General features: G+C 41.8%; 1 protein-coding gene across 1 annotated transcript; it reads left to right on the forward strand.

Moving 5' to 3' along the window:
- The first annotated feature begins 1,067 nt into the window (after positions 1-1,067).
- On the forward strand, positions 1,068-13,288 carry LOC146019581 (gamma-crystallin 2-like). The gene is made up of 3 exons (XM_083152075.1): positions 1,068-1,305; positions 5,947-6,189; positions 13,001-13,288. Exons 1-3 carry the CDS (start codon positions 1,273-1,275, stop codon positions 13,274-13,276), a joined length of 552 nt encoding a protein of 183 aa, XP_083008201.1. The 5' UTR covers positions 1,068-1,272; the 3' UTR covers positions 13,277-13,288.
- Positions 13,289-13,680: the final 392 nt, after the last annotated feature.

The following is a 13,680-nucleotide window of genomic DNA, read 5'->3' on the forward strand; positions in this document are numbered from 1 at the left end:
AATGACCTGTCGAACTAATGACCTTTCGACCTTTCCCATGTTGACCTTTCCCCATGTCAACCTTTCCCCATGTCGACCTAATGACTGTCGACCATAATGTTGTAGACCAAATGACCGCATCCCATTTTTTTAACTTTAAACCGCATCAGTGGCGTAAGTTCATCCCAGTTGCCCGGAGGCAAGATTAATATTAGTGCCCCCCAAATAGCTCAATCAGGACGGTGTCCATCGAATCCCATCGCATCTTAAGGTGCAAAACTTGCCCCCTTTCAGCAACCAATGTCGCATGACATCTTGAGATGGCACATCGGGTGCTGGAAGAGGGTGGGCAGAGGGCGGCAGAGTAGCGCAGTGCTAGAAGTAGCGCTAGTGGGTGGCGGGGGTCATCGGTGGCGGCAGATTTGTTTACAACACTGGGCAGCCCTCTGATTGGCTAAGCTCTCAGCTTGTATAATCAGAGCTATAGTACTGATCCGCAGAGCCCCTATTTAGGATAAATGGTCCGGGATGCCGAACTGTTTGGGGTCCTGGTGTGACTTCTACCAAATTACAAAATGCTACAGATACAGAAAAAAGGCAAAGCCCCCCCCCCCCCCCCCCCCAAAGATTGCTTTTCAGAGAAAGTCTGAGGATTACGGCTACAGGGAAACTCCCCAACACAGGACACCAGGCAGCCTCCTCCTGGGTCTGTTGGAAGGGGTATGACGCTCCGACAGTTGGGATCTGACGGTTAGTATACTAACATCGGAGTACCGACTGCTGGTACTCCGACAGGGGGGTACAGGTTCTATTCTCTCCCTATGGGGGTCGTAGACCCCAGGAACGAGAATAGCCCGTCAGTTGGGATTCTGATGTTGGCACCCATTAAAAGAATTGTCACAAAAACCGCCATTTATACCATCTATATGTAAGCACCCACCCCTGTACAAATGTGGTACCCTGCAATTGGGGTACCCCACTTTTGGGCCACAGAATCATTGGTGGCCAATGCTGCCCTTTTTCAATTGTTTGTGGCCTGCAGCACGGACCACGGGGGTTGCTAGGCAACCACCCCGCAGCAGCTTTGACAAGCAAGTAACATATAGGGCCGTAGGACCCAGCAGGATTACCTGCCCTCTGGAGGGTGGTAACAGAGGAGCCCTGCACTGATTGGTGTCCCAAGGGCTCCAAGAAAGGAAGGAGGAGTTTTCTGCTGTGCGCGAAGGTTGGCGTGGAGAGTGAGCAGCGTGCCGGGAGAGAGAGGGAGACGGCTGCTGTGCAGGAGGCAGGCACATGGCGGCAGTGAATAGGAGAGCCCGGCGCCGAGTAAGCAGCACGTGGACCAGGGCCTGGTGTGTGAGGGGGCGAGACGCAGGCTAAACTGAGCGGAGCTGAGAGGTAGATCCCCAAAGCGGAAGTGGGTGCAGCGCTGCAACGGAGCAGCCAGAAGTGCGGCCCTGACCAGGCAGTGCAGGCGAGAGGGAGGTCAAGCGGGTCACCTGTACCGGGCCCCAAGCTTGTGAGGGGCCCCACGGTTCTGAGGGCCTCAGGTACTGTAAGCGTGGCAGTGCAGTGCCTAGCAATGGTTTATAAAGGCACCCGCCTGGATTCCTGTAGGGTACTTGCCTGGAAGCCCCCTCCGGTATTAGTGAATGTTAATTATGTTTCTGACTCCGCCCAGCGTAATAGACACACTCACAGATTGAGTGACAGATGTAGCTAAATATATAAGAGATGGTATACAGTATTCGCTCCTAGGACAAAACCGGAACACAATTGATTCCATACGTACAGTATATGTCCCCCGTATTCTGCCTCGCTGTCACCAGCTGTTTGGGTGACTGAATACATATATATATATATATATATATTATTTGTTCCTTTGCCAGACATTTCCCTTTCTGTTCAGGTTACAATGTGAGCATATAAAGGTTGTGCTGAGTTACACAGATCTGTAAACCCTACATGAATAGCCAGCAATAAAAGTACAGTCATACGGTGGCACACAATAATGCCCCCGGCACTCATTGGGTAGGCACATTTCATTGTATGGGGTATGCGGATATATAAGAGGCTCAGTCAGACCACGGGAATCCTGGACATTTCCAATCGCTGGCTGTAACCATGGGCAAGGTAACAGGAGCCTTCACTCTGTATTACACTTACTCTGTATATTAGTTACACTCTGTATTACACTTACTCTGTATATTAGTTACTCTGTGTATTACACTTACTCTGTATTACACTTACTCTGTATATTAGTTACTCTGTATATTAGTTACTCTGTATTACACTTACTCTGTATATTAGTTACTCTGTATATTAGTTACTCTGTGTATTACACTTACTGTGTATTACACTTACTCTGAATATTAGTTACTCTGTATATTAGTTACTCTGTGTATTACACTTACTCTGTATATTAGTTACTCTGTATTACACTTACTCTGTATATTAGTTACTCTGTATATTACACTTACTCTGTATATTAGTTACTCTGTATATTACACTTACTCTGTATATTAGTTACTCTGTATATTAGTTACTCTGTATTACACTTACTCTGTATATCAGTTACACTGTCTATTACACTTACTCTGTATATTAGTTACTCTGTATATTAGTTACACTGTATATTAGTTACTCTGTATATTAGTTACTCTGTATATTAGTTACTCTGTATATTACACTTACTCTGTATATTAGTTACACTCTGTATTACACTTACTCTGTATTACACTTACTCTGTATATTAGTTACTCTGTATATTAGTTACTCTGTATTACACTTACTCTGTATTACACTTACTCTGTATATTAGTCACTCTGTATATTAGTTACTCTGTATATTAGTTACTCTGTATTACACTTACTCTGTATATTAGTTACTCTGTATATTAGTTACTCTGTATTACACTTACTCTGTATATTAGTTACTCTGTATATTAGTTACTCTGTATTACAATTACTCTGTATTACACTTACTCTGTATATTAGTTACTCTGTATATTAGTTACTCTGTATATTAGTTACTCTGTATTACACTTACTCTGTATATTAGTTACTCTGTATATTAGTTACTCTGTATATTAGTTACTCTGTATTACACTTACTCTGTATATTAGTTACTCTGTATTACACTTACTCTGTATATTAGTTACTCTGTATATTAGTTACTCTGTATTACACTTACTCTGTATATTAGTTACTCTGTATATTAGTTACTCTGTATTACACTTACTCTGTATTACACTTACTCTGTATATCAGTTACACTGTCTATTACACTTACTCTGTATATTAGTTACTCTGTATATTAGTTACACTGTATATTAGTTACTCTGTATATTAGTTACTCTGTATATTAGTTACTCTGTATATTACACTTACTCTGTATATTAGTTACACTCTGTATATTAGTTACTCTGTATTACACTTACTCTGTATTACACTTACTCTGTATATTAGTTACTCTGTATATTAGTTACTCTGTATTACACTTACTCTGTATTACACTTACTCTGTATATTAGTCACTCTGTATATTAGTTACTCTGTATATTAGTTACTCTGTATTACACTTACTCTGTATATTAGTTACTCTGTATATTAGTTACTCTGTATTACACTTACTCTGTATATTAGTTACTCTGTATATTAGTTACTCTGTATTACAATTACTCTGTATTACACTTACTCTGTATATTAGTTACTCTGTATATTAGTTACTCTGTATATTAGTTACTCTGTATTACACTTACTCTGTATATTAGTTACTCTGTATATTAGTTACTCTGTATATTAGTTACTCTGTATTACACTTACTCTGTATATTAGTTACTCTGTATTACACTTACTCTGTATATTAGTTACTCTGTATATTAGTTACTCTGTATTACACTTACTCTGTATATTAGTTACTCTGTATATTAGTTACTCTGTATTACAATTACTCTGTATTACACTTACTCTGTATATTAGTTACTATGTATATTAGTTACTCTGTATATTAGTTACTCTGTATTACACTTACTCTGTATATTAGTTACTCTGTATAATAGTTACTCTTTATTACACTTACTCTGTATATTAGTTACTCTGTATATTAGTTACTCTGTATTACACTTACTCTGTATATTAGTTACATTGTGTATTACACTTACTCTGTATATTAGTTACACTCTGTATACAGGTTGAATATCCCTTATCCAAAATGCTCGGCACCAGAAGAATTTTGGATAACAGATTAGTATTTTGGAATATTTTTATATTTAAATGAGGTATCTTGTATTTATGTTGTAGAAACGAACACATCAAACACATGAAGTACACACAAATATAACATCATACATTAGAGTACACTCTACAGTATATTACGGTACATTAATATTCTATATGTACTGGATGGCATAGATACAGTATATAGGGTTTGTGACACCGCATAGCGCTACCCTTGCACGTTTACACAATATATATCTTTCACTTGCCCAATTGAGTGTTGTATTGACGTAACACTTGGGGACTCTTACCAGCTGCTGAACCTTGTCATCTTGTGCTGTTTTTGGATACACCCATCTTTTTGCATGTGCTGGATGGGAGCAAATGTAATTTGTAATTCAGTAAATTTGCTCCGAAAATCCGGAAACAGACAAAACCTGTCGCTCAGACAAAGTAACGCAGTTGTATCTGTTTGATGTAAATCATTTCACTGAATGTTTTTGACCATTTTCCTGGGTTTGTGAGCAAATTGATCATTGTCCTCTGCTCCCATCCAGAACCAGATTTGTATTCCATCCAACCAACTAGTTGGATGGTTGGAGGAAAGTTGGTCTGATGTGTGGCCAGAATTACTCTGTATATTACACTTACACTCTGTACATTAAAATTGGAAAGTTGTCACAGCGCTAACAATTACACTTTAATACTAACAATCTCCCTCGGGTCCACTTTTTCAATAATGATGCAAGACTCAAATATAGAATTACTACCGTGTTTCCCCGATAACAAGACCTACCTCGATAATTCTACAGAACGGTTCCTACCCTAAAAATAAGACCTACAGTAGCTAATCCCCATTTGCCCGGTTCCTGCACTACACTACAATGTTCCCAGCTCCGCCCACACCAACTGAAGTGGATGCCGCTGTTAAAGATTCGGAAGCTAGTCTGCTACCTTGTGATTGCCTATGTGTTTGTGCATGTGTAAGAGAGAAAGAGATGTAGTTTGACTCGCTGCCAACAGATGGGTGTTTCGGAGACACATTATCAGACACTAGACATATATATATATATATTCCTCTTGCAGCCGGTAGAGAGATCGTAGATCAGAGGTATGGTTAGTAACCGCCCGGACATACGCTGCATAATACAGTTATTCATTATATTATATAAGTTAGCGCACCCATCCCCTTGCATGGTACCGAGGGGATTTGGCGCTGAGGGGCGGGCGTATGGCGTTTCAGCGCTCAGTGAGCAGTGATTTTCGCTGGTTAGCGAACCAACATGAATTACTCCCAATGTTTTGTTTAATGACAAATGAGTGAGAACTGAAATAACCAATGCCTGATTTATGTCTGTTCTTTACTAGATCACATCTCTCTCTCCCTCTGTGTATACACTCTCAGTGCACCCACATTACCTGCCTGCGCAATACAGCGTCATCCCACCATGCATTGGGGTTTATTTACTAAGATGTTAGTAACCAAACAGATTCCACTTGCTATGGGCAACATCCCAAATATAACTCGCTGCACATGTTACATCTGCCCCACCTGCAGTGCAGCACGGTTTTGTCCAATAAAGAAGGTGTTTGCTTTTGCAAACCAACCTGAATCACCCCCATAGTTTCAAACTGTTGTTTTCTTTCTTTCTTTCTTTCTTTCTTTCTTACTTTCTTTCTTGATACAAAAATGCAGTTTCCAATTAGTTATTTAATGAACAGCTAATGGTCATTTCATTTATATAATTACAGATAATTTTTTACGAAGACCGGAACTTCCAAGGAAAGTCCCACGAATGTTCTGGGGACAGCGCGGATATACATTCATTCCTGGCCCGCTGCAACTCCATCCGGGTACTGAGCGGCTGCTGGGTGATATATGAACGCTCCAACTACATGGGGCACCAGTATTACCTGAAGCGGGGAGAGTACCCGGACTACCAGAGCTGGCTGGGGCTCAATGACTCCGTTAGATCTTGTCATTCAATTCCACAAGTAAGTTCTCCTGTAACTGATTTAATGAGCCATTCGCAGTTTCACTGTACCTACACACTGTACCTACACTCTGTACCTACACTCTGTACCTACTGTACACTCTGTACCTACACTCTGTACCTACACACTGTACCTACACTCTGTACCTACACACTGTACCTACACACTGTACCTACACACTGTACCTACACACTGCTCCTTATTCTGGTTGTCTCGCAAAGCTGCAAATTTCTCAGCCTTACGAATCCCCCAGACGCCACCAGTTCATCCTATATTATGTATTAGAGTACCACCCTACATTAAATATTACGGTATATTATATGTTACAGTACATCACACATTATATATTACTGTACACTAAATATTACAGTACATCATACATTATATATTATGGTAGATAATACATTATATATTATTGTACATTATATACCTGTATTACAGTACATCCTACATTATACATTGCAGTACACCCTACATTATATATTACTGTACATTATATTACATTATATATATTACAGTACATCATACTAAATTAATTACAGCACATCATAATTATATTTTACAGTACATCATTCATTATATATTACAGTGCATCATACATTAAATATTACAGTACATCATACATTGTATATTATGGTACATAAGATATTATATTTTACCGTACATTATATACCTGTATTACAGTACACCCTACATTATATATTACTGTACATTAAATATTACAGTACAGCATACCACATTAAATATTACAGCATATCATACATGATTTGTTACAGTACATCATTCATTATATATTACAGTGCATCATACATTATATATCATACATTATATATTATAGTACACTCTACATTATATATTATGGTACATTATATGTTACAGTACGCCACACATTATATATTACAGTACGTTACAAATTACAGATTACAGTATATCCTACTTATATTATATTATATATATATTATGGTACATTAAATATTGCAGAACATCATACATTATACAGTACGTTACAGTACATCATACATTCTATATTACAGTACATCCTACGTTATATATTATGTTACATCCTACATTATATATTACGGTACATTATATGTTACAGTACAGTACAGTACATCCTACATTATATATTACAGTACATTATATATTACAGTATTTCCTGCTTTGTGATACAATGCTCCCTTTGCAGCACCACGGCACATATAGGATCAGACTGTACATTATATATTACAGTACAGTATATATTACAGTACAGTATATATATATATATATATATATATATATATATAACAGTACATTGTATATAACAGTACATTGTACAATATATATTACAGTACATTATATATTACAGTACATCGTACATTATATATTACAATACAGTATATATTACAGTACATTATATATTACAGTACATCGTACATTATATATTACAGTACATTATATATAACAGTATTTCATGCTTTGTGATACAATGCTCCCTTTGCAGCACCACGGCACGTATAGGATCAGACTGTACATTAGTATATTACAGTACATCGTACATTATATATTACAATACAGTATATATTACAGTACATTATATATTACAGTACATCATACATTATATATTACAGTACATTATATATTACAGTACTTCCTGCTTGGTGATATAATGCTCCCTTTGCAGCACCACAGCACCTATAGGATCAGACTGTACATAATATATTACAGTACAGTATATATTACAGTACATCCTACATTATATATTACAGTACAGTATATATAACAGTACATCGTACATTATATATTACAGTACATTATATATTACAGTACATCCTACATTCTATATTACAGTACAGTATATATTACAGTACATCCTACATTATATATTACAGTACATTATAGTATATATTCCAGTATTTCCTGCTTGGTGATACAATGCTCCCTTTGCAGCATCACAGCACATATAGGATCAGACTGTACATTATATATTACAGTACAGTATATATTACAGTACATTATATATCATAGTACATTATATATTACAGTACAGTATATATTACAGTATATATTCCAGTATTTCCTGCTTGGTGATACAATGCTCCCTTTGCAGCATCACGGCACATATAGGATCAGACTGTACATTATATATTACAGTACAGTATATATTACAGTACAGTTAATATTACAGTACAGTATTTATTACAGTACAGTATATATTACAGTACATCCTACATTATATATTACAGTACATTATATATTACAGTACATCCTACATTATATATTACAATACAGTATATATTACAGTACATTATATATTACAGTACATTATATATTACAGTACAGTATATATTACAGTATTTCCTGCTTGGTGATACAATGCTTGCAGCATCATGGCACATATAGGATCAGACTGTACAGTATATTTTACAGTACAGCATATGTTACAGTACAGTACATATTACAGTATATATTACAGTACAGTATATATTACAGTACATCCTACATTATATATTACAGTACATTATATATTACAGTACATCCTACATTATATATTACAATACAGTATATATTACAGTACATTATATATCATAGTACATTATATATTACAGTACAGTATATATTACAGTATTTCCTGCTTGGTGATACAATGCTCCCTTTGCAGCATCACGGCACATATAGGATGAGACTGTACATTATATATTACAGTACAGTATATATTACAGTACAGAGATAAGTTGCAGAAAAACTGCTTAGAGCGCTGACCAAGGCTGTTCTCTCAGGGTGAGCAGCTGCAATGAGGGACTAGTCAGGTCCCCACATGAAAATATGAAGAAAAAGAGATATTGCAGCGCTCATAAATTTTAATGAGTCAACCAATACATATAAGGAAAAATTTAATAGGCAAATATTACATACTAGGTGATTCATCGCGCCCTACGGGCGCTCTTCACACCGTCGTAAGGGGCTGCGCCCCCTTAATTTGTGAACGTTTGTATATGAGAAATATGGTTAGAATTGTATGAAAGATGCCCTGTATTGCAACTTAGGTGTCCGCGAATCGCGGGAGGGGGGGTCGCGGAGGGTGCCGCGAATTGCAGGAGGGGGGTCACGGGGGGTGCCGCGAATTGCAGGAGGGGGGGTTGTGGGGGGGTGGATGCTGCGAATCGCGGGAGGGGAGGGATTGCAGAGAATCGCGGGAGGGGGGTCGCGGGGTGGGTTGCCGCAAATCGCGGGAGGGGGGTTACGGGGGCGGGGGTTGCGGCGAATCATGGTAGGGGGTGTCGCGGGGGGTGTGCCGTGAATCACGGGAGGGGGGGTCACGGGGTGGGGTGCCGAGAATCGCGGGGGGGTGGGTGTGTGCCGTGAATCGTGGGAGTGGGGGTTGCGGGGGGGGGGGGTGGGGGGGGTGTGACGCGAATCGCCACAAGAAAAAATCAACACAGAAAGGTCAACACATGTAAATGTTGACATAAGTGTGGCACTTCATTGGTGTCCATGTCGACACATGAGAATGAATATGAAAACATTCAAAAAATGAAAAAAAAACTTCAAAAACTCATGTCAACCTTTTTCATTGTCGACCATAGCCATGTCAGTGTTTTCCATGTGCAATTTAATTCTGGAGCTGCCGCGAATCGCGGGGGGGTGCCGCGAATTGCGGGAGGGGGGGTCGCGGGGGTGGGTGCCGCGAATTGCGGGAGGGGGGGGTTACGGGGCGGGGGTTGCGGCGAATCACGGGAGGGGGGGTCACGGGGTGGGGTGCAGAGAATCGCGTGGGAGGTGTGTGTGTGTGTGCCGTGAATCGCGGGAGTGGGGGTTGTGGGGGGGGGGGGGTGACGCAAATCGCCACAAGAAAAAATCAACACAGAAAGGTCAACACATGTAAATGTTGACATAAGTGTGGCACTTCATTGGTGTCCATGTCGACACATGAGAATGAATATGAAAATATTCCAAAAAAAACCTTCAAAAACTCATGTCAACCTTTTTCATTGTCGACCATAGCCATGTCAGTGTTTTCCATGTGCAATTTAATTCTGGAGCTGCCGCGAATCACGGGGGGTGCCGCGAATTGCGGGAGGGGGGGGGGGTCGCGGGGTTGGGTGCCGCGAATCGCGGGAGGGCGGGGTTCACAGGGGTTCCGGTGGGGGGTTGCCGCGAATTGCGGGAGGTGGGGGGTCACGGGGGGTGCCACGAATCGCGGGAGGGGGGGTTGCTGGGGGGTGTGACGCGAATCGCCACAAGAAAAAATCAACACAGAAAGGTCAACACATGTAAATGTTGACATAAGTGTGCCACTTCATTGGTGTCCATGTTGACACATGACAATGAATATGAAAACATTCAAAAAATGAAATAAATCTTCAAAAACTCATGTCAACCTTTTTCATTGTCGACCATAGCCGTGCCAGTGTTTTGCATGTGCCATTTAATCCTGGGGCTGCCGCGAATCGCGGGGGGGTGCCGCGATTTGCGGGAGGGGGGGGGGTTGCGGGGGGTGGGTGCCGCGAAACGCGGGAGAGCGGGGTTCATGGGGGTTCCGGTGGGGGGTTGCCGCGAATTGCGGGAGGGGGGGGGTCGCGGGGGGGTGCCGCGAATCGCCGGAGGGGGGGTTGCGGGGGGTGTGACGCGAATCGCCACAAGAAAAAAATCAACACAGAAAGGTGAACACATGTAAATGTTGACATAAGTGTGGCACTTCATTGGTGTCCATGACGACACATGAGAATGAATATGAAAATATTCAAAAAATTACAAAAAAACTTCAAAAACTCATGTCAACCTCTTTCATTGTCGACCATAGCCATGTCAGTGTTTTCCATGTGCAATTTAATTCTGGAGCTGCCGCGAATCACGGGGGGGTGCCGCGAATTGCAGGAGGGGGGGTCGCGGGGGTGGGTGCCGCGAATCGCGGGAGGGCGGGGTTCACAGGGGTTCCGGTGGGGGGTTGCCGCGAATTGCGGGAGGTGGGGGGTCACGGGGGGTGCCGCGAATCGCGGGAGGGGGGTTGCGGGGGGGGTGACGCGAATCGCCACAAGAAAAAATCAACACAGAAAGGTCAACACATGTAAATGTTGACATAAGTGTGCCACTTCATTGGTGTCCATGTCGACACATGACAATGAATATGAAAAATTAAAAATAAATCTTCAAAAACTCATGTCAACCTTTTTCATTGTCGACCATAGCCATGTCAGTGTTTTGCATGTGCCATTTAATCCTGGGGCTGCTGCGAATTGCGGGGGGGGGGGGGGGTGCCGCGAATCGCGGAAGGGGGGTCGCAGGGGGGGTGCCGCCAATCGTGCAAGGGGGGGTCGCGGAAGGGTTCTTTTTGCCGCGAATCGTGGGAGGGAGGTCGCGGGGGGGGTGTTTTTTTTCGCGAATCGGGGGGGGGGGGGCACACGGGGGAGGGTTTGCCGCGATTCGCGGGAGGGGGGGGTCGCGGGGTGGTGGTTATGCTGCGAATTGCGGGAGGGGTCGTGGGGGGGTTCTTTTTGCAGCGAATCGCGGGAGGAGGGGTCGCGGGGGTGTTTTTGCTGCGAATCGCGGTAGGGGGGGTTGCGGGGGAGCGGGTGTTTTTGCCGCGAATCGCGGGAGGGGGGGCGCGCGGGGGGGAGGTTTTGCTGCAAATCGCGGGAGGGGGGCGCTCATCTGGTGGCTGTGGAGTAGCAGTGCTGGGCAACATGGGAAGGCAGTGGGTGTCTGGCACTGTCTGTGGGCTCACTGGTAAGGTTCTCTGTCACATACCTCCCAACATGACCCTCTCCAGGAGGGACACAATGCTCTGTTTCTAGACTTCCCCTTAATGTATGATTGCCATCACCTGTTTTAAACAGGTTAATTTCTCAGAAAGGTGTTCAGCACAGATGAAGGCAATCACACATTAAGAGGAAAGTCCAGGAACAGAGCGTTATAGACACAGACACCCACTTTGAGTGACAGATGTAGCCAAATATATAGGAGATAATACATATAATAAAAATATATAAAAAATAGTTTGATAAAAACAAAATAGATTGCTTGATATCAAAAGGACCAATAGTATAACCTGCTCTGGTGTATCTCAACCTGGGTGGAATAGGGGGATGTAGGGTAGCTGGAGTCCAATAAGGGTTCCCGATGGATCGCTGGAGGTGTCCCAGTCTACGAGAGACTTTGCTGTTGTTAAGGATCCTCTCCAAAAGTGCGTATTCCTTAAGCGTGGGGTAGGTACTCCAATTGATAACGCCAGTTTGTAAATCCCAGTCCAAGAGCTTTTTAAAGTGCACTGTGCCAGGTATTCAAGTATTCCAGGAGATTTTAAAGTCCAGAAGATTAAGCAGGTGGTGGATGGAATGTCCACTGCAGGTCCTATTAGATCTCCAACGCGTTTCGCTGTCACTAGGGGCAGCTTTTTCAAGGTGTACAGTACAGTATTACAGTACAGTATATATTACAGTACATCCTACATTATATATTACAGTACAGTATATATTACAGTATTTCCTGCTTAGTGATACAATACTCCCTTTGCAGCACCACGGCACGTATAGGATCAGACTGTACATTAGTATATATTACCGTACATCCTACATTATATATTACAGTACAGTATATGTTACATTACATCATATATTACAGTACAGTATATATTACAGTATTTCCTGTTTTGTGATACAATACTCCCTTTGCAGCACCACGGCACGTATAGGATCAGACTGTACATTAGTATATATTACAGTACATCCTACATTATATATTACAGTACAGTATATATTACATTACAGTATATATTACAGTACAGTATATATTACAGTATTTCCTGCTTTGTGATACAATACTCCCTTTGCAGCACCACGGCACCTATAGGATCAGACTGTACGAGAGAGAAGACTTCCGCGGTCAGATGAAGGAGTACGTGAGCGACTGCTCTAACATCCATGAAAGCTTTGGCGTACATGACGTTCTGTCCTGCAACGTGCTGGAGGGATACTGGATCCTCTATGAGCAGCCCGGCTTCCGGGGAAACCAGTACTTCCTGCGACCCGACGAGTACAGGAGATACAGCAACTGGGGAGCCTCCAATTCCAGAGTGGGGTCACTGAAGAGAATCATGGATTTCTATTAGGTGGAACCTTCTGCAACAAGGGAAATACATTGTTATTTACATACAATAAATGGTACCTGTGAGTTCCCCGCGCCTCTGCTTTTATTACTGACGGGTTCATTTATTAAGATGGGAGTTCTATTGAAGATGGTAATTGGTCTCATTATGAATAACGCGATTAGATTATAGCCATAACATTATACACTATTACACAGCATACTCGTTAAACGCTGTCAAAATGACGGCTTCAGCAATGTACTTTCACTTTGAGCTGTGACCGTTTTCTTTCACTTTGAGCTGTGACAGTTTTTAGACCACGAACTCTCCGTCCCACCCCCAGTCCCTATCTGCTCCTACCTCCAGTCCTTGTCTTCACAGCTCCCTCTCTCCATATGCAGCAAGTTTGAAACAGATCGGTGTCCCGA

The sequence above is a fragment of the Crinia signifera genome, chromosome 7 (genome assembly GCF_055691185.1).
Source record: "Crinia signifera chromosome 7, ASM5569118v1, whole genome shotgun sequence".
In the NCBI taxonomy this organism is placed as follows: domain Eukaryota; kingdom Metazoa; phylum Chordata; class Amphibia; order Anura; family Myobatrachidae; genus Crinia; species Crinia signifera.